Genomic DNA, 26,304 nt, shown 5'->3' with positions numbered 1-26,304 from the left:
TCATCATTGGAACCACTCGATATGATTGTTCATATAAAAACCTTGGGACCTAAATGCATAATGAGTGCTCTAACTCCCCCTTGTGGTGGTCTGGAGCAATGAAGCTGGGTACCTCTAAGTCCCACGGTGTAAGCTTGCAACTTTTAAAGGAGGAACCACAGTGTGGATAGATGTCTATATATGTCTATATATATATATATATATATGTCTATATATGTCTATATATTATATCTATCTATATATGTCTATATATATGTCTATATATCTATATCTATATCTATATATATATATATATATATATATATATATATATATATATATATAACAAGGGGAACGCTCCTAACACTCAGACATAATTTACAAACTAAGCATGTGTGTTTAGTGAGTCCGCTAGATCAGAGGCAGTAGGGATGACCAGGGATGTTCTCTTGATAAGTGCATGAATTAGACCATTTTCCTGTCCTGCATTCAAGCATTCAAAATGTAACGAGTACTTTTGGGTGTCAGGAAAAATGTATGGAGTAAGAAGTACATCATTTTCTTTAGGAATGAAGTAAAAGTTGGCAAAAATATAAATCGTAAAGTAAAGTACATATACCCCAAAAAACGACTAAGTAGTACTTTCAAGTATTTTTACTTAAGTACTTTACACCACTGGTAGCTAGTAGTGATGGTGTAAAAAAATGGATAGTTACATATCAGGATATTATTTTTTACGATATATCGTATCGTTTTGACAATATCTCAATATTATTTTTGCACTAGTTAGCTGTACCTGCACCAAAGCTCCAGTATATTTCCTTCATAGCTTGTTCACTAACTTCTTTTAAAATACGGGGCCAATTTGTTTTCAGCACTTTTATTTCCATGACTGATCAAAACTCATTTATTCATGGATCTCTCTTGTCCCTCTGCAGCAGACATAAGGGATGAGCAATAATTTTGGAACATTGAATCGCAATAAAATCACAGTATCGACGCAATCGCGGGAGAATTGCAATACAGTGCCTTACGAAAGTATTCACACCTCTTGATTTTTTCCACATTTTGTTGTGTTACAAAGTGGGATTCAAATCGATTTAATTGCCATTTTTTCGCAACGATCTACACCAAGCACTCTGTAATGTCAAAGTGGAAGAAGAATTCTGGAAAATGGAAAATAAAAGAAATACATTTTCATTTAAAGTACTCAACCCCCTGAGTCAATACAGGTTAGAATCACCTTTGGCAGTAATTACAGATGTGAGTCCTTCTGGTTAAGTTTCTAAGAGCTTTGCAAACCTGGATTGTAAAATATTTGCCCATTATTCTTTTTAAACTTCTTCAAGCTCTGTCAAGTTGGCTGTTGATCATTACCAATGGTTTAAAGTATTTAAGTAAAAAATACTTTAAAGTACCATTTAAGTCATTTTTTGGGGGGTATCTGTACTTTACTATTTATATGTTTGACTACTTTTACTTCGCTACATTCCTAAAGAAAACTGTACTTTTTACTCATTACATTTTCCCTGACGTCCAAAAGTACTCGTTACATTTTGAATACTTAGCAGGAGAGGAAAATGGTCCAATTCACTCACTTATCAAGAGAACATCCTTGATCATCCCTATTGCCTCTGATCTGGCGGACTCACTAAACACAAATGTTTTGTTGTAAATTATGTCGAGTGTTGGAGTGTGCCCCTGGCTATCTGGAAATTTTTATAAAAAACAAGAAAATAGTGCACCCTTTACTTTTGATACTTAAGTATATTTAAAACCAAATACTTTTATATAAGGAGTATTTTACTGGGTGACTAACTTTTACTTTAGTAATTTTCGATTAAGGTATCTTGACTTTTACTCAAGTATGACAATTGGGTACTTTTTCCACCACAGATCACTGCTTCACAGCCATTTTCATGTCTTGACATAGATTTTCAAGCCGAATTAAATCAAAACTGTAACTAGGACACTCAGGAACATTTAATGTCATCTTGGTAAGTAACTCCAGTGTTTATTTGGCCTTGAGTTTTAGGTTATGGTCCTGCTGAAATGTGGATTTGTATCCCAGTGTCTGTTGGAAAGCAGACTGAACCAGGTTTTCCTCTAGGACTTTGCCTGTGCTTAGCTCTGTTCCTTTTCTTTTTATCCTAAAAAACTCCCTAGTCCTTGCCGATGACAAGCATACCCATAACATGATGCAGCCACCACCATGAAGACTGGTACTCAACGATGCGTTGGATTTGCCCCAAACATAATGCTTTGTATTCATTTCTTTGCCACATTTTTTGCAGTATTACTTCAGTGCTTTATTTCAAACAGGATGTATGTTTTGGAATATTTGTATTATGTACAGGCTTCCTTCTTTTCACTCTGTCATTTAGGTTAGCATTGTAGAGTAACTACAATGTTTTTGATCCATCCTCAGGTTTCTCCCATCACAGCCATTTAACTCTAACTGGTTTAAAATCACCATTGGCCTCATGTTAAAATCCCTGAGCGGTTTCTTTCCTCTCTGTCAACTGAGTTATGAAGGACGCCTGTATCTTTGTAGTGACTTCACCATGCTCAAAGGAATATTCAAATGTTTACCCATCTACCAATAGGTGCCCTACTTTGCGAGGCAATGGAAAACCTCCCTGTTCTTTGTCGTTGAATCTGTGCTTGAAATTCACTGCTTGACTGAGGGACCTTACAGATAATTGTATGTGTGGAGTACAGAGATGGAGTACAGAGATTCAAAAAGCATGTCAAACACCATTAGTGCACACAGAGTGAGTCCATGCAACTTATTATCTGACTTGTTAAGCACATTTTTACTCCTGAACTTATTTAGGTGTGCCATAACAAAGGGATTGAATATTTAGTGACTCAAGACATTTCTACTTTTCATTTTTTATTATTTAGTAAACATTTCTAAAAACATAATTCCACTTTGACATTATGGGGTATTGTGTGTAGATCCGTGACACAAAAACAACATTTTATAAATTTTTAATTCAGGCTGTAGCACAACAAAATCTGCACCTAAGTATCGTGATAATATCGTATCGTGAGGTCCCTGGCAATTCCCAGCCCTACTAGCTACAGTAGCTATACTCACAGCTGACAGTGCCCTATTTGTTTATGTTTATCAACTCCAAGTGGAAATTCCCATACCCAATTCGTGAGTATGTATAAGTAACCTTCGTCATTCTTTGTAGGTGAAACCTAAACGTGTGTTTCCTCTATAGGACAGGAAATTACTTCAAAATAGTGGCGGCAACTTCCTCTGTGGGGGTCCTTTACAGGCCCAATGCAGCCATTGTTAAATCAATATAATTTCTGGGTAGCAATTACAGTGAGGGAAAAAAGTATTTGATCCCCTGCTGATTTTGCAAACAGCCCAATGACAAAGAAATGATCAGGCTATAATTTTAATGGTAGGTTTATTTGAACAGTGAGAGACAGAATAACAACAAAAAAATCCAGAAAAACGCATGTCAAAAATGTTATAAAATGATTTGCATTTTAATGAGGGAAATAAGTATTTGACCCCTCTGCAAAACATGACTTAGTACTTGGTGGCAAAACCCTTGCTCGCAATCACAGAGGTCAGATGTTTCTTGTAGTTGGCCATCAGGTTTGCACACATCTCAGGAGGGATTTTGTCCCACTCCTCTTTGCAGATCTTCTCCAAGTCATTAAGGTTTCGAGGCTGACGTTTGGCAACTCGAACCTTCAGCTCCCTCCACAGATTTTCTACGGGATTAAGGTCTGGAGACTGGCTAGGCCACTCCAGGACCTTAATGTGCTTCTTCTTGAGCCACTCCTTTGTTGCCTGGGCGTGTGTTTTGGGTCACTGTCATGCTGGAATAACCATCCACGACCCATTTTCAATGCCCTGGCTGAGGGAAGGAGGTTCTCACCCAAGATTTGACGGTACATGGCCCCATCCATCGTCCCTTTGATGCGGTGAAGTTGTCCTGTCCCCTTAGCAGAAAAACACCGCCAAAGCATAATGTTTCCACCTCCATGTTTGACGGTGGGGATGGTATTCTTGGGGTCATAGGCAGCATTCCTCCTCCTCCAAACACGGGGAGTTGAGTTGATGCCAAAGAGCTCCATTTTGGTCTCATCTGACCACAACACTTTCACCAGTTGTCCTCTGAATCATTCAGATGTTCATTGGCAAACTTCAGACGGTGCTTTCTTGAGCAGGGGGACCTTGCGGGCGCTGCAGGATTTCAGTCCTTCACGGCGTTGTGTGTTACCAATTGTTTTCTTGGTGACTATGGTCCCAGCTGCCTTAAGATCATTGACAAGATCCTCCTGTGTAGTTCTGGGCTGATTCCTCACCGTTCTCATGATCATTGCAACTCCACGAGGTGAGATCTTGCATGGAGCCCCAGGCCGAGGGAGATTGACAGTTCTTTTGTGTCTCTCCTATTTGAATAATCGCACCAACTGTTGTCACCTTCTCACCAAGCTGCTTGGCGATGGTCTTGTAGCCCATTCCAGCCTTGTGTAGGTCTACAATCTTGTCCCTGACATCCTTGGAGAGCTCTTTGGTCTTGGCCATGGTGGAGAGTTTGGAATCTGATTGACTGATTGCTTCTGTGGACAGGTGTCTTTTATACAGGTAACAAGCTGAGATTAGGAGCACTCCCTTTAAGAGTGTACTCCTAATCTCAGCTCGTTACCTGCATAAAAGACACCTGGGAGCCAGAAATCTTTCTGATTGAGAGGGGGTCATATACTTATTTCCCTCATTAAAATGCAAATCAATTTATAACATTTTTGACATGCGTTTTTCTGGATTTTTTTGTTGTTATTCTGTCTCTCACTGTTCAAATAAACCTACCATTAAAATTATAGACTGATCATTTCTTTGTCAGTGGGCAAACGTACAAAATCAGCAGGGGATCAAATACTTTTTTCCCTCACTGTAAGTACCTTACTGTAATAGAGTTCCATTAAAATGGGCAAAAGTAGCTTTTTAGCAAAAAACTATTTCTCAAGCAAGAATTTTGCTCGGACTGTCTGTGAGTGGTCTGAGTGGGGAGGCGAAAACTGAAAACTAGCTGTTATTGGCAGACAGGTTTGGAACTCTTTGTTATTGGTCTATTAACCAATTGACTGCATGGTGATGTCACTATGGAAAGCCGAAACCCTTGCCTATGCAAACCCGCTGATTAGAAGGTCCTGTGTAGATTGAATTTTCAACAAGCAACTATCAGGAATTAACACTGATCAAATGTTGTCACACTTTTACAGTGTTAGTTTCATCAGCTGTTGTATAATATGATACAAAACTTTGAAATTTGACTGCACTGGGCCTTTAAGCTGACTGCCCTGAACTCACATTGTTTTTTAGATAGCATTAGCTAAAGTTACCTAAAGTTAGTGTAACCGATGTGAAATGGCTAGTAGTTAGCGGTGGTGCGCGCTAATAGCGTTTCAATCGGTGACGTCACTCGCTCTGAGACCTGAAGTAGGGTTTCCCCTTGCGTTGCAAGGGCCGCGGCTTTTGTGGCGCGATGGGTAACGATGCTTCGTGGGGTGTCAGTTGTTGATGTGTGCAAGGGTCCCTGGTTCGAGCCCAGGTTGGGGCGAAGAGAGGGACGGAACCTACACTGTTACATTGATGCTGTTGACCCGGATCATTGGTTGCTGCGGAAAAGGAGGAGGTCAAAAGGGGGGGGGGGGGGGGTGAGTGTAACCGATGTGAAATGGCTAGTAGTTAGCGGTGGTGCGCGCTAATAGCGTTTCAATCGGTGATGTCACTCGCTCTGAGACCTGAAGTAGGGTTTCCCCTTGCGTTGCAAGGGTCCCTGGTTCGAGCCTGGGTTGGGGGCGAAGAGAGGGACAGAACCTACACTGTTACATTAGCAGTGGCTATTTAAACAAATTTTAACTACGGATGACAGTTTCTCTTTGCCCCATAAACTTCTTTCAGACAAAGCGTAAAAATAGAGGTAAGTGTAAAAAAAATGTAAAAGTGAAGATATCCTTTAAATTAAGAAGATATGAAACTTTGGCTACAAAAACACTAACATTCAGTGAGGTTGACCGTTTGGGTAGCCTTACCGGACTTCGGGCATGGGGAGTCCGCAAACAATGCAGTCCAGCTGAACCTTGCTGCCCTCCAGCACCTCCCTGCTTTTCAGTTTTTGTATGAAGTGAGGGGGCTCACAGATGGGGTCGGCTGTGTACACCCCAGGGGTGATCTCCACCAGGGCAGGGCTTTCAGCCTCATCCACCCCTTCCGCCTCCAGCACCCCAGACTCATCATACTGCTCCTCAGTAGTCCTCCAGTCCTGCATGGGGAAGTAAGCGTGCCCAAACCCTGGTTCCATGCCCAAACCCTGGACTTCTGATGGCTGAACGCTGAAAGGATTAGAAGGCCTCTCCATCTCGAAGTCTTGGAGAAGAATGGTTCGTTCCCTGTCGTCTGCATTCAGGGTGTAAACGCTCCCATCCACTTGACCCTTGTTGGCTCTGCTCCTATGAGTTTTGCATGATCTGGGCCGTATCCTTTTGGAGCTGTTAGCCTTGAACAGAGAGGAGAGTTCCTCGATGAAGTCTGCTGCCTTGTTGAGGAACTCCTTCTTGGACTGGGTCCCCAGGCCGTACGCTGGGGTGTTCATCCCCCTAGCCCCTGGCCTCTTAAAGTCCTCAAAGGCCTCCCTGGCCACCCAGTTGTTCTTCATTGTAATGTCCTGGATGATGGGCGGTGGGAACGTCTGTCTGTCTGTCCTCATTCCATTGTCCTGCATGGACAGTGGGTACAACTCTCTGTCTGTCCTCATGTCGTTGTCCTGGATGGATGGTTGGGACAGTGGATATTTCTGTCTGTCGGTCCTTATTGCGTTGTCCTGAATGGACAGTTGGGATGGCTGATATATCTGTTTGTCTATCCTTATCACATTGTCCTGTACGGACAGAGGTGAGAATGACCGTCTCTCTGGGAAGAATGTCGCGTGTGTTGGTAGGGGTTCTTTTAGTTCCAGGTCAGGCTGGGTGTCGGGAGTGTTGGATGCAGTGGAGGTGGCAGAAGGGGCGACCGGGGCCTTGAACTCTGTCCTCTCCTCGCGGGCCTCATGTCCGATAGCCTGACAAGCCAGGTTGACACTCTTATCCAGTTCTTCCTGGCTCAGGAAGGCTGAGAGGTCTGGGACCTTGGGTTGGGGCTCGTCCTGCCCCGCGGAGTTCTCCGCCTTGCCTTTGAGGGGCGCGTAGACCAGGTGCCGCGAGGAGTCGGAACGGCTCATGCCGCTGTGTCTCTGGTGCGCCCGCGCTTCAGCCAAGTAGTTCTCTCTCAAGAGCTGAGACAATGATGTAGGCTGGTTCACCTTGTTCTCTTGCATGCTGTTGGGAAATAAGAGGGTTTCAAACTTTAACTGATTGTTACTTTCATTTTAGTGAGTCAGTGCATAATGTATTCCCCCTGTGAAAATTCATAATTACACTTCCATTTAAATTAGTTCAGCCATTAATCATTTAGAAACTCATAATAAATCAATGCTTCTACATTCATTGAATATTTGACAGAAATAATTCAATATTGGTAAGATCACAGAATACTTTGCAAGTTATCGCAAATAATTCAATAACAATCTGTGTTCCACTTGTGGGTCATAATAAATTCCTATTTTAGGATGCATTATTACCTTGCTTTTCCCAATCTTCTGTCTTTCAATTGCAATGAAAATGCACACTATACCATGCACAAATCCCACCCCCCAAAAAAACTCTTTGGAATCGGTTTGCTGGGCTCAACATTCGTTGGGTCATAATTCTCCCACAAAATCAGCAAGCAGCCCCATGGCTTGGAATAAGGACACAGCAACAAACCTGAAAAAGACCCTCGAGCATCATTCCCATTTGAATAATAATAAAAGCCTGCCAATGCAGAAAAATGTGTTAACCCAGTTCGAAACCACGATGCGTTCAATACGACTTAAAATAGTACTCTATTTTAATTTCAAAACATCTTAAACTCCATGGCCCCAGACAGAGATTAGTTTCATGCATGAACATTGGATATTGCCCAACATGGACAAGAGTAGCTTCTTTCAGTGTATTTAAGATACGTTTCTTTTATCATGTCCAGCCTTTAAACAGCTTTTTGGCTCTGAGTAGTTATTGAATCCAGAAATGGGATATGGTACACAGATGCTACTGACACTCAAATCTGTGCAATTAAGAGAGGCAGCAATGCCCTTCTAATAGACCTGCAGCTGCTGTGTACGTGAATCCTTTGCAAACAGCCTCCAAGCCCCCCAAGTCATATCTAATTATAGTAAGGGCTCAGTTTACATGAAAAACAAACAAACAAAAAAACGCAGTCCTCCTGGTCTTCTGTGCACTCAACAAGGATTTGATCACCTACCAAAACTCAAATGACACAAATCATTTTGTGTGAGTTTGAGGGTGACACTGAACAGTGTTTTTCTATGTCACCCCCCTCACAGACTGGAAATAAAGACCCTGGCTTAAATCAGCAGCACTACCCACCCAGGTTCATGGTAAAATTAATAAAACACATAAGTCACTTCAAATTCAATGATATAAGCCCATGCTTGACCAATGAAGTAGGTTTATGTCAGACTTGCTGAGTTTACTGTACACACCAATTAATATGTGGGGCAGCACGTAGCCTAGTGTTTAGAGCGTTGGGCCAGTAACCGAAAGGTTGCTGGATCGAATCCCCGAGCTGACAAGATAAAAATTCTGCCCCTGAACAAGGCAGTAAACCCATTGTTCCCTGCTAGGCTGTCATTGTAAATAAGAATTTGTTCTTAACTGACTTGCCTAGTTAAATAAAGGTAAAAAAAAAATATATATATATATGCAGTTGATGTATGGACCCAAATGACAATCAATGAACAGGTAATTGGGTTTGGGTGTTTTACCTTCAAATAAACCCCAGCGGGCCCCGGCTGGAGCTGGCGGTAATCCTCGGCGCGCACCTGTGCTCAAAGAGAGGGGATTCCAGTCTTCCAGTGGTGGCCACCTGGGAAAATGTGGACACAGGGCAGCTGGCCAGGATGGATTCCCAATTTATTGCATAGAGTTAACCTTGGAGTTTACTGGAAAATATGGGTGCAAGTAGCTAGGGCAACCGGTCTCCAGTAAAAGTAGTGACATTTGTCAGCACACTAGTCACAAGTTATTTTGGGGTGACCAGGACCATGTGCCTGAGTGGCATCCCAGCTCATTGGCCAGTGGGGGCGTTCTGGAAAGGGATTCCTCCTCCGGAAGAGAAGCACCTGTCAAAGCACGACCACTCCACTGAATTAGAAGCCCCTTGTTGAGCCTCCGACACACTAGGGTTAACACAGCAGATTACTGGTGTTTATTAACAGTGCTCTCTGTGAACTAGCTGAAGGGGAGTTATCATAGAGCCCTGTCACCATTTGATCTCATAAATATCTTGACTAATGATTATATACACATACTGCATCATTCAACTCAGACATGCATGCGCAAATTTATCAGCATTCATAAACAAAGATCAAGCATTGTTCAAGGGAGATCACTGAAATAAAGGTATGTTGCTGGACCTCTTCTTTGATACTAACACATGAATTACTACTTAATGAATGCAACAATTACCTACACCCGAGTGTCTTGTGTTGAGGGTGTTGATTTTCTCCTGCATTGTTTAAGCTTGTCAGTGAAGCGCCTTTATTCGCGGTATTAATTAACTTTCAAAGAGAAACTCTGCCTGGTGTCATTAGTCCATCATTACTCTGCCCACAAGATCCAACTGCTGCCACCACCCCCAGTGATTCCACAGGTGATAATATACATCCTTTTCAAGATTTGTTTATTGAAAGTAAAACTGTACATAAGACAATGAGTGTGCCATCTCCAAAGATGAGCATCACATTACACTTAAAACAGTGCAAAGAGCTGTATCAAATACTTCCATTTAACATAAACCACATGTAACAAAGGTAAATCTGTGACAGTAACTACCGTACATTGATCATCACAATGAGACAGGATCTGTTTACGTCATCAGGAACTGGAGAGAACACAGGGATCATTTTAACTCCACCTACATCATTTGACATAATTATTGTAACCAAATTCGCAACAGTTTCAATAATTGATCCTAATCAATTGGCTCAGTGACTTGGTACAATGGGTAAGCTAATGCAGATACAGCAGCAACATGGAGAGACTGACACCATCATTTCTGGAGTCACAATGCAATTTTTTTAGAACAGGGAATAAAAACATTGTGAATCATCTTTGGCATGCTTGGGAAATAGGATCTGGTTAAAAAACAAACGCAATAAAATATAAATGTTGTAGAAAGCAGTCCTTTAATTAAACAATTACCTACATAACCTATTCAGTTATAACCTAAACTTTAGGCCGTCATTGTAAATAAGAATGTGTTCTTAACTGACTTGCCTAGTTAAATTAAAAATACTCCTATTTTGTATGCTAATGCTCACACATTTGCAAAATTGAACAGAACAAGCTTTGTTTCTGTTTCATACCCATTGAGAAATAAATTGTTATACAGGACATATTTTATCCTGTAAGTTCCAGATAAAGCATTGCTTAAAGTTGCCTAAACATTAAAATAGAATCAAATGCATACCTAATTGGGTATGTGCCACTGTAGGACTTTCTTAAATTCAAGAGGAAATGTTCCCACTCCCAGACCCTAGTCTTTCATTACAGACGTTAACATATCTGACTAATACAAAGTCACACAATTTGTTCCTATCCAAACAACTGTCAATATTAGTTACACAGACCAGACAGACAAAAATCAAGTGTTCTACACAACAACAGATGAGGAATAGCAGCAGACTGTCATAGTTACTGAATCAGATCAATAACAGATCAGGGAGGTCCAGGTTAGAGATCGTGTTCATTAGGCACAAAGCGGAAGAAAACGGACAAACAGAGGAACTACCTGCATTTGTTCAATCAGAAACACTCCTTTTGTTTTCCACGGCATATCCTAATGAACACGACCCATGATTGACACAGTATGTGGTCAAACTGGGAATCATGCCCCATCCACTTGGTTAATGGCAACTTGAATAGCCCAACAAAGCAGAGCAGAAGGCACACTTCAATGGAGAAAATAAGAACAAAGACATTAAACCACATAATACCTTAACAATAAAGAAGATGGATTCATCACCAAAAGCTGACAGAATCATTATGCACCATTATGAATTCACTGTGCTTTTCAAAAGAGGCAAAGAAAGCAGTGTCCACTACGACTCTTGCGGGTCAAAAACGAGCCCATGCTTATTATGCTCACCCACTGCACTCAGCATCAGAGAATCTTAATCGTTCAGTGTTTTGTGAATTTGGGTTGAGCCAGGTCAATGACAGTCTGAGCACCTGCAAAAAACAACAAAAGTTATTCATATTTTTGTACATATTCTTCAATAGACCAATTATAAGTCATATGCAAATGAAGTGACATTTTGCTATTCAATAGCAAGCAATGCATGTATGCATCATCCTTACTCTATGCAGACTCCTCGCTGGCTCTCTTGCGAGACTGGTCACCTCTGCAAAATAAAAGGAAGCATCGTCAAAAACCAGGGTTGTGTTCACTAGGCACAAAACACAAGAAACGGTCCAAAACGGGGATGTACTATCTGAACTTGTCTAATAAGAAACGCTCATTAACGTTTTTCTAAAGGACACTACCCTGGTGGAAGTATTATTATTATTTTTGCTAAACTGCCTTATAACACTCACCTGGGAAAGCCATTCAGAGAGAGCTCCATTTGTAGCTTCTGGTCATGAGCAGCATAGTCAGAGAGCTGGGATTCCACTGTCGGCGGGTTGATTTGAGGAATGAATCCAGAGAAGAGAGCTGGGGCTAAATGTGCCCAATCTGAAACAGGTAGCCAATAGTCATTATAATGGAGGTCATAACACATACAGGGCAGGTGTTTTATAGTGAATGTTTACCTCTCCAACTTCAAGTGGGAGACACAAATAGTGCTAATCAGAGTAATCTATATTTTTCACAGTTTTGATTAGTGCTACACTCGTGTTTGACAGTTACAGTAGTTCAACATTTCACTAGTGGATGTAACTATTTAGGTAGCAGCATGTGTTGTGGGATTTTTAAAAAGACAGAAAGGAAAGGGCACCTGGCCGAAGAGTATACAGGCCTTTCACGACGCTGGCCATTGTTGAAGGTCTGACTTGAAAAGGCATGGAATGGGCTTCGCGGAGAAGAGCTAAAGGAAAAACAGAATAAAATAATTCAGCATCAACACAATTTTACAAGATGTGTAATAAGCTAAATAGTTTGGGTTTGGCCTGCACAGTTGACCAGTCCACTGTACTCACGTATCAGCGTGTTCACATGTTTTTCTGCAACATGATCAGTAAAAAGCTTCATGAGATCTTCTCGCAGGTGTCGGTTTAGCTTCGTTTCAATGTAGAACTTATTCTTAGAAATGAAGAAGAAAAACATGCTCGTATGTAGGGTTGCACATTTTGGGGAAGTGGAGGTGGAAACTTTCCGTGGGAATAAACAGAAATATGGGAATTAACAGGAAAATATGGAAATGAAAATGAATACCATTTAAATGTAGATGTTTTTTGCACTGGATATATTTACCATATCATATGGGAGACAAACATAAACCTTTTACCTTTATCATAAGTAGACAATGGCAAATGATTCAATCCTTCCAATAGAAATAAAAAAACCATTTAGTTACGAATTGAACTTTAATTAAATGAGTTGACTCTTCACATGGGATGATTTCACTGAACAACAAAAGAAAGGGAATATCGAATGATCCCCAATGATCCATCACATCTCCCAAAAACATTCTCAACAGACATCTGTAAAATGATAGTCCAGAAACTAAAGCTTTGGTTGTCTTCCTCTCAGGCTTCCATGTCCTCTCCCTGGATCTCCTCAATGTCCACCTCTTGAACATCAGACTCTGAGGGCTCATCTTCACTGTCCAACCTTGTTAAAGACGACTCGTTGTCAGGCTCAAAAAGCCTCATATTTGGCCGGATGGCCACCAATTTTTCAACCCTTTTATTGGTCTGCCTGTTGCATGCTTTGGTGTGTGTGTTCCCAAACAGAGACCAGTTGCGCTCTGAGGCGGCTGATGTTGGTGGGATTTGGAGGTTGATGGAGGCAACAGCGGAAAGAGCCTCAGATCCACAAAGTCCCTTCCACCAGGTGGCTAATGAGATATGTTGGCACGACTGCCATATTGCATCTCCATCCCAAAGCCCTTGCTTGGAAGTGTACTGTACTTCGCCAGACTGCCAAGAACCATGCCCTCATCCAGGCCAAGGTGGCGAGACACGGTAGTGATGACACCATAGGCCTTGTTGATCTCAGCACCAGACAGGATGTTCTTGCCAGCATACTTGGGGTCCAACATGTACACTGCGGCGTGTATGGGCTTCAGGTAGAAGTCTTCACGGTTTTTTATGCATTTCAGAACTGCAGTTTCCTCTGCTTTGAGCAACAGTGAAGTGGGCAGGGCAGTATGGATTTCTTCTCCTACATCTGCAAGCAGAGTCTGAACATCAGACAGGATGGCATTGTCTCCCTCAATCCGTGCAATGGCTACTGCTATAGGTTTCAGGAGTTTAAAGCTACTTACCACTCCCTCCCAAAATACATCCAGGAGGATCCTCTTGATAGGGCTGTCCATATCGGCAGACTGATATGGCCATTTCTTGGAGAGACTCCTCCTCCAGGAGACTTTCAAACATGATGACAACACCACCCCAACGGGTGTTGCTGGGCAGCTTCAATGTGGTGCTCTTATTCTTCTCACTTTGCTTGGAGAGGTAGATCGCTAACTTGATGACCCTTTATATACCTAACCCTTTCCTTGGCTCTCTTGTAGAGTGTATCCATTGTTTTCAGTGCCATGATATCCTGGAGGAGCAGATTCAATGCATGAGCAGCACAGCCAATGGGTGTGATGTGAGGGTAGGACTCCATTTTAGACCAAGCAGCCTTCATGTTCACAGCATTGTCTGTCACCAGCGCAAATACCCTCTGTGATCCAAGGTCATTGATGACTGCCTTCAGCTCATCTGCAATGTAGGGACCAGTGTGTCTGTTGTCCCTTGTGTCTGTGCTCTTGTAGAATACTGGTTGAGGGGATGAGATGATGTAGTTAATTATTCCTTGCCCACGAAAAATCAACCACCCATCAGAGATGATTGCAATACAGTCTGCTTTCTCTATGATTTGCTTGACCTTCACTTGAACTCTGTCGAACTCTGCATCCAGGAAATGAGTAGATCTAGCATGTCTGGTTGGAGGGGTGTATGCTGGGCAAAGAACATCCATAAATCTTTTCCAATACACATTGCTTGTGAGCATCAGAGGTGAACTAGTTGCAAACACAGCTCGAGCAAGACATTCATCAGCATTTCTCTGACTACGTTCTTCCATTGAGTAAAAAAACTTCTGATTCCAGGAGGACCATGAGCTGTTGCTATCGATAAGGTGTCTGATTCATCATTTTCACCTCGAATAGAAGTAGAGGGACTTTTGTCAGAGGTTGCTTGTTGTGAGCGCTGAGGGAACTTTATGCACTTGGCCAAATGATTCTGCATCTTTGTTGCATTCTTCACATATGATTTGGCACAGTATTTGCAGATGTACATAGCTTTCCTTCTACATTAGCTGCAGTGAAATGTCTCCACACATCAGATAGTGCCCGTGGCATTTTCCTGTAAAGATTAGAAAGAAATGAGTAAAAAAAATAACGAATACAATTCCATGTACAGATAAATAGTTAAGCAGTTAGATTAAACAACTCCTTTGTAAGATAGCCGTTTTAAAATGTAACATGTATGGAAACAGGTGAATTAACCCTCCCCAGTTAGCAGGCTGAAGCAAGCTAAAACCCACATGGTAGCAAAAACTAACTAGCAGAAATTGTTAACAAGTTAGAAATGATTTATACACACTTTGCAGTAGGCTACTATTTACAAGGTAACAAAGAAATCATGTCATATAAAATATAATCACCCCACCCAGTATTGTAATCAAAACTTACCAGAAAGCATGTAGTCCTTGGCTCAGACAGTGTAGTAGTGTGGGCTCAATAGCATTTAATTAGTGTGCAAGATCTTGAGAATCAAGATCCATGTGATGTGATGGAAGAATGCACTGTGCATGCAGAGGGTTGCAATTCCATTGAATTGGGGATAGTTTAACCAAAATATGCCACAAAACCTAGAATTGCCTTATGTGTATCCCACAAAAAAAGGTTCACTGTTATAAGCAAACTTTTGATGAATTAAAGCAACATTCCCAGGCTTAACTTCATGGAAAATGTCCGGAAAAATTCAGCAAATTTACCTGGAAGGTTTCCGACCCTTTGCAACCCTACTTGTATGAAAGGAGTATATGATTAAGTTCTGCCCTGAGTATTGACGGAGTAGGCTTCATCTGTATCCAGGAAACAGGCCCAAAAAGATTTAATGGAAGGAATATTCAAAGGATGAGCACTTCATCAGGATACATACCATGTAGATGAATACAGGAACAATGCATTGAAGAGCATCTGTGTACTGAGTCAGAGCAATGTTGAAATACTCAATGAAATTCCCTTGTGGAACAATCTGATAAAAGAGAATAAATGATCAGTGTTAATTTACTTTTCAGGTATTCACACAACAACAACAAAAAATGCAGTGAAAGGGGCATACTATCTGTACAATAAGAAACACTCGTTTTTGTTTTCCATTGCAAATCTTTGAACAAGACCTAGGTTCTGTTTTCACTTACTTGTAAATCAGATGAGACTTGTTGAAGATGGGTAGTAATCTTCAGCATCAAGTCTTTGTACAGTAGCTCTGAGTGCTGTTGACAAACACACTTGTACACGTAACTGAAAAAGGGAAAGGAAAATGACCATTAAAACTTTAACATATGTGACCAACCAGCTCGATTCGGTCTTATGAGCAAATTTTGAAATGGTGTTTTTTTACATTGGATAAAAGTAGGGATCAGAGCTAGAAATTGGTATATCATACAATACAGTTGAGGAACAACAGGAAAGTAATTCTGCTTTCAAAGTTGATAAACTTGTAACCTCACTTTTGAGAAAATGGCCCTTGAATGTTTTGGTAGTCCTACTGGAGAGCTCTTCTTTGTCTACACCCATTCAGCATCGTTCACAGCCTCTAAAGCCTTAGCCCCACCCATCTCTTTAAGAATTCACATATGAGGCCATGTGCTAAACAAACAAATATTTCAAGACGCTCGTAAACGCAGAGCGTTGTCAGATTGTCAGTTCGTAAATTCGGAGCGTTCAGAGAGCACACTGGACGCTCTGGCCGAGGAGTTGGGTTGATCTGAGCGTTCTGACCTAACAGCAGCATTCAAGCACCAAAGCTAATTGGCAACGTTGGCTAGCTACTTCCAAACACAAATGAGATAACAGCTCACTCTGACCATTGTACTCGCCCTAGCAGAGCTGGTTAGGCTGTTTTTATGTTATCCAGAGCATTGATAACAGCAACTGTTCTGCTGACAACAATTTAAATCAGGCCTTTTGCCAACGTTTACTGCCACAGGACATATTCAACGGGTGTTGAGCGTTTGTAAATCTGTCAGTTATTCTGCGCTCTGGCACACTCAGACGAGAGTGCTCTGAAATCGGAGTAGATAGCCAGAGCGAAATTACCAGCTATGTCTATCGACAGTTGACGCAGTGACATCATTACCATTCTACTGAAATGGTTACTTGCATAGTGGAGTCTTTTGTTTAGACATTTAGCTTGCTAGCTAAACAATGAACCATAATCCCAACTCCTAATGTCACTACCCTGTATGAATCTGCATGTAGCTAACCAGCCAGGTTCAATGTTAGCTAGCTAACATTAGGCTATAACTAGCAATGTAAATGGCTCTGAGATAAAATAATATAACTACACAGAACATACACAATGTTAGGTAGTGAGCCAGCCAGCCAGCTAACATTAGCTAGCTAGCTAGCTAACAGTACACTAACTTGAAATGAAAAGACTTTGACAAAATTAGAAATGTGCAATATCTGAAAATGTAGCTAGCTAGACTATTTTACCGGTATACATGGATGGACGCTTCTCCCTCTCTATCATGGATGCTATGGTTGTCCTTAGTTTGAATCCGGAGACAGACGTTTTATATATATGCATATTTGAAATCAAATCAATCTCCTTAGCTATCACTCTAATTCTAAAACTTGGTCCTCCAGAAAGTTGAGAGCAACACTTATGCAGTTCTGCTACGTGATTTTTTAAATATATTTTTTAAAGCTGCGTTAGAAAGAATGACCTACACATACTGACCAGCTCATGTTATAGACAGAAGCATGCTACATGTCTGACCAATCCAAAACTCATCTCTCGGCATGTCGAGCCCACTCACAGACTTTTTCTGTGGCTAAACTAACTAGGCCTGTAATTTAACAATTTTATTTGTATTTACAGATGGCATACATGTTTGTTATTAAGGCACATGAAAGTTCACACGTTCTACAAGGCATTTCTGGCCAAAAATGTATTTCGATTTTTTTTTAAACTACATTTTCGTTCAAATGGCTTTCCTGTGAAGTAGTGATGCGTGACATATGCCTAGTTTCCTGAAACTAGTCACAAATGGCAATATCTCCCCTCAGAAGTCTCACACATGAGTAGTACAGCAGTTCCATGTCTTAATTTCTTTCAAAGCTACATAAGATATCAATACAGTCAGACAGTTTGTCTCTCACCTGTATATCTGCTCATATGAAATGGAGATGTGGTCCATGGGGTTTTGGATCAGCAGGTGGTCAATGGCTTTCTCCAGGTTCGGCCAGTATGTGGTTCTATAGTCCTCTTCGGTCATTGCATTCATTACTGAACCACAAAATGATAAAGATTAGGTTATTTCCATAACAACACGAGCCCTAGCTCTGCCCTGACATGACAATAAAATGAATTCCAAACAAGGACTGTCCGACTGAACAGTACAAGGGTCATTAGCTGAGGAATGCTCAACTCTGTTCTCTATATATCGAGGCAGAGTTGAGCTTTAATAACTGGTTGTGGGATTTGATAGCAACAACATTTAGTCAAATTCAGCCAATTCCTCTAAAAATGTCAAATCTGAAAACGCTTCTGCGGGGTGCTGAAATTCATACTTCTAATAAAAACGTATTTAATACAACCACCAAATTCTTCCTCATTTGTGTTGCTCAGCGCATGTACCAATTTAGCTGAGGAGCCCTTAACTCATTTGTCTTATATTTAGGCGGAGATGAGTTTTAATTACTGGTCATCAACTAGCAACAACTTTGAGTCATCAACATCTGTCGATTCTTGTAAAAATGTCAATTCTGAACACACTTCGCTGTACCCATCTTTGTCCTGTACAACTGCAGTGCTTCCACAGTGTGGTGAAATTCAAACTTCTAATAAACTTTTATCGAATACAACCACCGAATGTTTCCTCGTTGCTCGTACTACGTAAGCCGAGATTCAATTGGGTCCGTGCAATCCAGTATCCTTGGGACGTCTCTACCCTAAACCTAACTTTAATCCGTACCTTAACCCTTACCGTAACCACTTAAATATTTAAACTTCAATGGGGTAGGGACATCAAGGATCCCGGATAGCACGGACCCAATTGAATCTCAACAAGGAAAAAGTTGGTGGTTGTATGCGCTAAAAGTTTTTGTTAAAACTTGGAATTTCTGCACCATGAGGAAGGACCACAGCTGTACAGGTCAAATATAGGTAAAGGTAAGAATTTACTGACGGTGACTCAATGTTGTTGCTAGCAAATCCTACGACCAGTCATCGAAACTCAACTAAGCCTCTATATAAAGAGAACGGAGTTGAGGGTTCCTCAGCTAGTGCCAATTGAATCTCATCGTACGTAGTACGAGCAACACAAATGAGGAACAAGTCAGTGGTTGTATTCAACAAAAGTTTATTAAAGTATGAATTTCAGCTCCCAGTATGGACCACAATTGTACAGGTCAATCATAGGTAAGCGTTTTCAGAATTTACATTTCTACAAGTAACGACTGAATGTTTCTATTGACCCAGGTTAATTCGACAAAATCAATGTGGCAAAAAAATTATTTGCAACGTGTAATTGAGACGGCAGATATAGGAGACATTTTCTAAAGACAAACAACATTTTTTTAGCCTCCCTACACTGGCTTCCTGTTAAGGCAAGGGCTGATTTCAAGGTTTTACTGCTAACCTACAAAGCATTACATGGGCTTGCTCCTACCTACCTTTCCGATTTGGTCCTGCCGTACATACCTACACGTACGCTACGGTCACAAGACGCAGGCCTCCTAATTGTCCCTAGAATTTCTAAGCAAACGGCTGGAGGTAGGGCTTTCTCCTATAGAGCTCCATTTTTATGGAATGGTCTGCCTTCCCATGTGAGAGACGAAGACTCAGTCTCAATCTTTAAGTCTTTACTGAAGACTTATCTCTTCAGTAGGTCCTATGATTAAGTATAGTCTGGCCCAGGAGTGTGAAGGTGAACGGAAAGGCTGGAGCAACGAACCGCCCTTGCTGTCTCTGCCTTGCCGGTTCCCCTCTCTCCACTGGGATTCTCTGCCTCTAACCCTATTACAGGGGCTGAGTCACTGGCTTACTGGTGTTCTTCCATGCCATCCATGGGAGGGGTACGTCACTTGAGTGGGTTGAGTCACTGACGTGGTCTTCCTGTCTGGGTTGGCGGTGCCGCCCCCCCCCCCCCCCTTGGGTTGTGCCGTGGCGGAGATCTTTGTGGGCTATACTCGGCCTTGTCTTAGGACGGTAAGTTGGTGGTTGGAGACATCCCTCTAGTGGTGTGGGGGCTGTGCTTTGGCAAAGTGGGTGGGGTTATATCCTGCCTGTTTGGCCCTGTCCGGGGGTATCATCGGATGGGGCCACAGTGTCTTCTGATCCCTCCTGTCTCAGCCTCCAGTATTTATGCTGCAGTAGTTTATGTGTCGGGGGGCTAGGGTCAGTCTGTTACATCTGGAGTATTTCTCTTGTCTTTTCCGGTGTCCTGTGTGAATTTAAATATGCTCTCTCTAATTCTCTTTCTTTCTTTCTCTCGGAGGACCTGAGCCCTAGGACCATGCCTCAGGACTACCTGGCATGATGACTCCTTGCTGTCCCCAGTCCACCTGGCCGTGCTGCTGCTCCAGTTTCAACTGTTCTGCCTGCGGCTATGGAACCCTGACCTGTTCACCGGACGTGCTTGTTGCACCCTCGACAACTACTATGATTATTATTATTTGACCATGCTGGTCATTTATGAACATTTTAACATCTTGACCATGTTCTGTTATAATATCCACCCGGCACAGCCAGAAGAGGACTGGCCACCCCTCATAGCCTAGTTCCTCTAGGTTTCTTCCTAGGTTTTTGGCCTTTCTAGGGAGTTTTTCCTAGCCACCGTGCTTCTTTCACATGCATTGCTTGCTGTTTGGGGTTTTAGGCTGGGTTTCTGTACAGCACTTTGAGATATCAGCTGATGTACGAAGGGCTATATAAATACATTTGATTTTGATTTGATTTTATCTGTGGGACAGGGGTGTTTTTTATTTTGTCTAACTTACTTTACTGTGAAAAGTGATGGAAACTGTTTTTCTAATAAATGATGATTGCCGAATACTTCTGAAGGTACGTGGGGCACGTGACGCAACTATAAACTCTACTCCACATTTAAAGATGCACTATGAACAGCTCTATCAAATTGAAATATGGCACCTCACCTAGATTTATAAGTGTATGTATGTCCCTTAAGGTCTTCGTGATATTGTACACCCTAGCTCAATTGTCCATTGTATATAATCTATATATACTTGCGTTCCCTCATGTACTCTCTGTATTGATTTGTTGTTAATAAAAATAATAATTTAAAAAAATACATTGCGCCCTTTACGTAAGATCAAGGCCAATGACCCCCCCCCCCCACACACAGAATAAATCCCTTTCCTGCCACCCACAAAAAATAAATAAAATAATTATAAAAAAATGCACTGAAGAAATCGCGCCGCCATTTCCTGGTTGCTAAAAGTTCACCTATTTACAGTTTGTGACAAAACAAGCAAGTACTGTGTAGATAATCATTGCACCATCTAAACCACTGAAATATTTTCCCTTAACCAATAATATTGTACTTTCAGCTGGTGTACAAAACTGAAAGTAAAAGTACAAAAACGAAACTTAAGAGGAAGCATATTAATATCCAACATAGAACAGATCAACTGCTTCTTAGACTTGCTTTCAATGAGAATGACAAATCTATAACACACATTTCTGTGAATTTTGGTCAGATCCCCCAAAAATTACATATTGCAGATTGAATTCTAAATGCCAACTACATGCAAAATCTACTTTTTCAACCATACAAATAATGTTTCTTTGTTGTACAACGATTATCCTGACGCCTAAATTGCTTTTATGGTTGGTTGGCAAGTTTCACCATCCAATTATTTCAGATCTACAGGAGTGCAAGTGTCACCATGGCACGAACCATGCCGATATGTTGGCGTATGAGAATTTAGAACATGGGAAATATTAGTCAATTAATGCATTCTATCCATGCTCGCTTTCGCGGGATACCCGAGACATGAAACAGATAGGACATGCAGGCGGTCGCAAATGTATTAATGCACAATTTGCATAAACGGATAATGGAAACACTTCAACCACTACATTTTTATTTGACACCTGGTTGTTGTTGGTGTGACGTCATTACGTCTAGCTGTTTTTATCGACAAGACAGTTCAATAGAAACGCACCGTAGCAAGCAATTGGCGCATCTGTTTTCAAAATGTCGCAAAAAAAATAAAATAATAATTACTCGACAAGTTAATGGAAACATAGCTAGTGTTGTTGCTAACAAATCTCTAAACCTAATATCAAAACTTCGCCTCGATATAAGAGAACGTAGTTGAGCGTTCCTCAGTTAAAAGGTCATAATAGTACTTACTATAGCCAACTTACTCCACTGGCGTTTAGGCCAAAGGCAAAGCCATGGAATATTTGCATGACCAACTACATTCCCATCCCATATCAGTAAGTCAAAAACATGATAAACATTAAACACGATGCTTTCAACTTACGAAACTTTGAGGCGGAGTTCAGGGTCAGTTTCCCTGCGATGGAAGCTGGCGATGCACTGTCAGTCTCGCTGGTGTCACTGTTCACGCTGCTAGAGTCTGAATCCACGAACTTTGAACCACTGCTGGAACGGGAACAAATATTTGCGTGGTTCTCCTGCGCCGCTACATCTCGCGTGCCCAGAACCGGAAAAATTGGTAGGGTCTGGGGTTCATTTGACAGTTCGGTCCTGAGATAGTGGACTTGTCCACTGGCACGGTTTTCACAGTAGTTATGGTTGTGGTCGTCATTTAGACCAGAACTTTCTTCTTCCATGTCCTCCATGCTTTAACCTTTCAAGTTGTCTAATGAAAATCTTCATGAATTTGAAGTTCGGTAAGAAGAATGTTGTTTTTAGAGCACCATCGCTTTTGCACCTTGTACACTCTAGCTGCTGTATGGGGAAGTAAATTAAATGTTTTACGACACTTTGCAGCATTTGCTTTTAGGCAGAGCCTTAACTGGCGATCGTCACTAGTTACCACAGCCACAAAGTCAGAAGGCCCACCTACATAAACCAATCAGATGAGGGAGTGTGGTGACGCGTATGCCGGTTTCCGGTTCGTTGGAAACGACCAATGACAGTTTTATAATTATTATTCTTGATGACTTTTGTTTTTTATGGGAGAATGTGCTGCTCGGTTTCCTTAACCATAATAACTATAAATAAAAAAACATTTTACCTCATAAATCTAACTGTGCTAATGGTAAACTTTCATATTCATAAAAGTAAATTCACTAAGAAAAAAACACTGTGTTTTCTATAGGGAATTCGAGACCATTCAACATTCTTCTAATAAGAAATCTGTGAAAACAATCAATATGTGTGTTTCTTTTAAGGTCTTTGTATAATCTGTAATTTGTTGTACCCCCTAGCATATGTTATCATTGTCTATCTGTATACTTCTTGTATGTATACTGGTTTTTCTAAATAAAAAATAGAAGAAAAAAGTGAAAATAAAAAAAAGAAACGACCAATGAACGCACATCAGTTGAGGCAGTTTGATGACTCGTATGCCGACTGGCTCACAAGGGCCTAGTCACAGAGTTTATAAACTGTACTGTCTTTGGGGGGGATGAGAAACATGCTTTTCTTTTATTTATTAATCCACCAATGATTTGGTTATTTATTAGATAAGGTAAAACCAACCGTTATAAATGCAAAGTGTTAATCAGATGTCTTATTCAAACTCAGCTTGCAAGCTTACCATGATGTTGGGCTCCCAAGTGGCGCAGCGGTCTAAGGTACTGCATCTCAGTGCTAGAGGTGTCACTACAGAACCTGGTTTCTTGGCTGTATCACAACCGGCCATGATTGGGAGTCCCATAAGGCAGCGCACAATCGGCCCAGCGTCATTAGGGTTTGGCCGGGGTAGGCCGTCATTGTAAATAAGAATTTGTTCTTAACTGACTTGTCTAGTTAAATAAAGGTTCAATTAAATATATATATATATATATTTGCCCTTACTCAAAGTTACCCAAAATAGGTTTACTCCAATATCTGTGAAGGGAGGCCTTCAATGGGTGCCTGCCATCACTGCCTAGATTGGAGAGCTAAGTATGAGAGAGTGGAAGTATTGATGTGTTTGAATTTATCCTTTGATATGCTGGCCAGTATCATAATCCATATTTCATCAACTTACAGTTATATGCATACTTTTATGAATACCAGTTATATGCATACATGATCGTTATTTTTAAGTAGTTGTGTGAATGACAGTATGTGATGTAATTTTGTTGTATTATCATTTTGTTCTCTTCTTGTGCCTGAGTTGCACCTGTGACAGAGGGGAAGTGTATTTATTTGGGTGCTATAGGGTGGGCCTTCAAGTCTCCTAGGTTCTGGGCCTGGGAAAATATGTGTGAGGGTGTCTCCGTGAGGAGCCCTTCTGTATTGCCATCAGTACCATAATTAGTTTATTATTTTCAGCCTGAGGGCCACATAAGAAGCTTAAATCTCCCTTTACTTTTCGCATGATACCACGTGGTCCTGAGTTTCATTCAATACAGTCCAGGCAATGGCCTGTCTGTGACATTTGGCGGCAGTGGTGGGATGAGTTTTCTTAACGTGATAGTGAGTGAGATAGACGGGGAAGGGACCCCAGTGAGGGCTCACAAGTCAAAGCGACAGTGCAGAGAAGCTAAGCAGCAGGCCACTTTGCAGAAGCTAGATGGGAAGCTGCCGTCTCCGTGGCTGGTGCCGAGGGATATTGTGAAGCTTCAGAGGGAGGATGCTAGCCTAGCTAAGCTGTTTGAGAAGGCGGGAAAGCAGCAGTCTGGTGTGGTGAGGGACTTCACTGTTGTTGATGAGAAGTTGTACAGAGTAGTATAGAAGGGCAACCAGTTGGTGTTGCTAGTGCAATGCAGGACCAGTGTTATGGAGTTGGGCCATATTATCCCTATGGCTGGTCATCTAGGGAGAGAAAATACCCTTGCTCGCATACAGCAACTGTTTTATTGGCATGGATAACACCGATTTTTGCCAGTCATGTCCAGTGTGTCAGGCTACAGCTCTTGTCAGGATCTCAGAGAGGGGACCTTTGTATCTGCTGCCAGTGATTGAGGAGCCATTTTCACATATTGTCATGGATATTGTGGGGCTTTTGTACCAAGCAGCTCAGGAAACAAGTAGATACTAATTATATGTGATTATGCAACACATTCCCCTGAGGCTTTTCCTCTGAGGAACATCAAAGCAGGTAGCCAAAACTCTAGGTCATTTTATCACATGTGTAGGCCTACCTTGAGAAGCAATCACAGATCAGGGCAGCAATTTTATGTATACTTTCCTGAAACACATGTACAAGTTCTTAGGTATAAAGCCCATACGTAGTACTCCTTATCATCCAGAAACCAATGGGTTAGTGGAACATTTCAACCAGACCCTCAAGAGGATGCTCCAAAGATTTGTGGATTAGTCTGGTAAGGATTAGGATGCGTGGCTGCCCTATCTACTGTGAGGTGCCACAGGCATCTACAGGTTTCTCCCCATTTGAACTCTTGTATGACAAAAATGTATGGGGCACTCTTGATGTGTTGAGGGAAGCGTGGGATAAGCCAACTGCAGTTGGTCTCAAGAGTGTTGTTTCTCATGTGCTGCAGATGAGGGACAGGCTTGCCTACTAAGCTATTCTGGTGAGAGAGAACATGACTCAGGCTCAAAAGTGCTGGTATGACCACCACAGCAGAGAGAGGGAGTACATACGTGGCCAGAAGGTGCTATTGCTGCTACCCTCCACAGAGCACAAGCTGTTGGCCAAGTGGTAGGGGCCGTTTGAAGTTGTCCGGAGACCTGGGCATGTCACATATATGAGATCGACATGACAGAGCAGGGGAGATCACACCATATCTTCCATGTGAACCCACTAAAGGAGTGGAAGGAGGGGAAGAGGACGGTGGCCTTAATAAGGAAAGTGGAGGTCGAGGAGGCTGCTGAAGGAGGTTTTCCTTGTGAGGACAGCGAGTAGACTAAGCCGGACATCAGCCATCTGTCAAGGGAGAGGGAGGCGCAGGTGAAAAAGATGCTAGGTAGAGCTACGATCCATCTTAAAGAGCACACCGCTCCAATCTGACAGTGGCTGTATCGTATCCCAGAGCGGTTGCATACAAGAAAATACAATATTGGTAAGGTGATTTCTATATTATAGTCTAATGATGAAACTTTAAAATCGGTGGTTTTTGCATGACACAGGCTGCATTACAGATCGTTTACTGCATTGCTCGGAAATGCAATGAAGTGCTCCCCCTGCCCAGAGAAAAAAAATAGACAATACAATTGTATATCAACGATGTTTGGACAGGTCGATGGGACAATGTGTCATTCCAAACATGGCCCAACCCTACGTGTAGGCAACATCTGAGAAGTCTGGCACAAAAAGGCGGTAACAGCCAACTTGTTCCAGAAAGGACTTCACCTCAGCCCGTGTGCCAGGCGTAGGATTGTTTTGGATGGCTGCTAGTTTGTCCACTTGAGGGCGCACGCCCTCTGAGCCGATGAGGAAACCCAGTTGTCTTGAACTCACTGAAGTCAGATTTCCCAGTTCTGAGTTTCCAGTTGTTTTGAGCTCGGCAGAAGTCATGCAGGATTGACAGCATGGCCAATGTTGTTTGTTTATCCTTTTAAGCTTGAAAAAGAGACACTTAAACCCAGACTTTGGACCACACATCCACTCCACTGAATATCAGGCTAGTGAT

At 41.8% G+C, this 26,304-nt stretch overlaps 2 protein-coding genes across 3 annotated transcripts in view; both read right to left on the bottom strand.

Moving 5' to 3' along the window:
- The window catches only part of LOC106604517 (myopalladin), a 50,886-nt gene extending 41,706 nt beyond the window's left edge, over nt 1–9,180 (bottom strand). For both annotated transcript variants that reach the window (XM_014199196.3, XM_045719093.2), the window contains exons 1-2: nt 8,877–9,180; nt 6,049–7,329 (exon numbers count right to left, since the gene is read on the bottom strand). In XM_014199196.3, the coding sequence (XP_014054671.3) occupies nt 6,049–7,328 (1,280 nt within the window). In that variant the 5' untranslated portion in view covers nt 7,329; nt 8,877–9,180. The remainder of the gene's footprint in view (nt 1–6,048; nt 7,330–8,876) is intronic.
- A 596-nt stretch (nt 9,181–9,776) lies between these two features.
- On the bottom strand, nt 9,777–22,539 carry LOC106604523 (CDK2-associated and cullin domain-containing protein 1). The gene is made up of 9 exons (XM_014199210.3): nt 22,074–22,539; nt 17,721–17,847; nt 15,752–15,854; nt 15,490–15,585; nt 12,313–12,415; nt 12,111–12,200; nt 11,710–11,848; nt 11,473–11,516; nt 9,777–11,343 (listed from the first exon to the last, which is right to left on the bottom strand). Exons 1-8 carry the CDS (start codon nt 22,393–22,395, stop codon nt 11,474–11,476), a joined length of 1,023 nt encoding a protein of 340 aa, XP_014054685.1. The 5' UTR covers nt 22,396–22,539; the 3' UTR covers nt 9,777–11,343; nt 11,473.
- Nucleotides 22,540–26,304: the final 3,765 nt, after the last annotated feature.

Source organism: Salmo salar, chromosome 01, assembly GCF_965601325.2.
Source record: "Salmo salar chromosome 01, fSalSal1, whole genome shotgun sequence".
NCBI classification, from domain to species: Eukaryota; Metazoa; Chordata; class Actinopteri; order Salmoniformes; family Salmonidae; genus Salmo; species Salmo salar.
The sequence above is the reverse complement of the archived record's forward strand: the minus strand, read 5'-3'. Positions and strand labels throughout refer to the sequence as shown.

What these genes read in the sequence shown, in the direction of transcription:
- LOC106604523 (XM_014199210.3), bottom strand. Translation starts at nt 22,395, where the DNA reads ATGGAGGACATGGAAGAAGAAAGTTCTGGTCTAAATGACGACCACAAC. An exon ending in GAACTCCGCCTCAAAGTTTC is followed by an intron (nt 17,848 to 22,073) that starts GTAAGTTGAAAG and finishes TTTGTGGTTCAG; the next exon opens with TAATGAATGCAATGACCGAA. An exon ending in TCATATGAGCAGATATACAG is followed by an intron (nt 15,855 to 17,720) that starts GTGAGAGACAAA and finishes TCCCTTTTTCAG; the next exon opens with TTACGTGTACAAGTGTGTTT.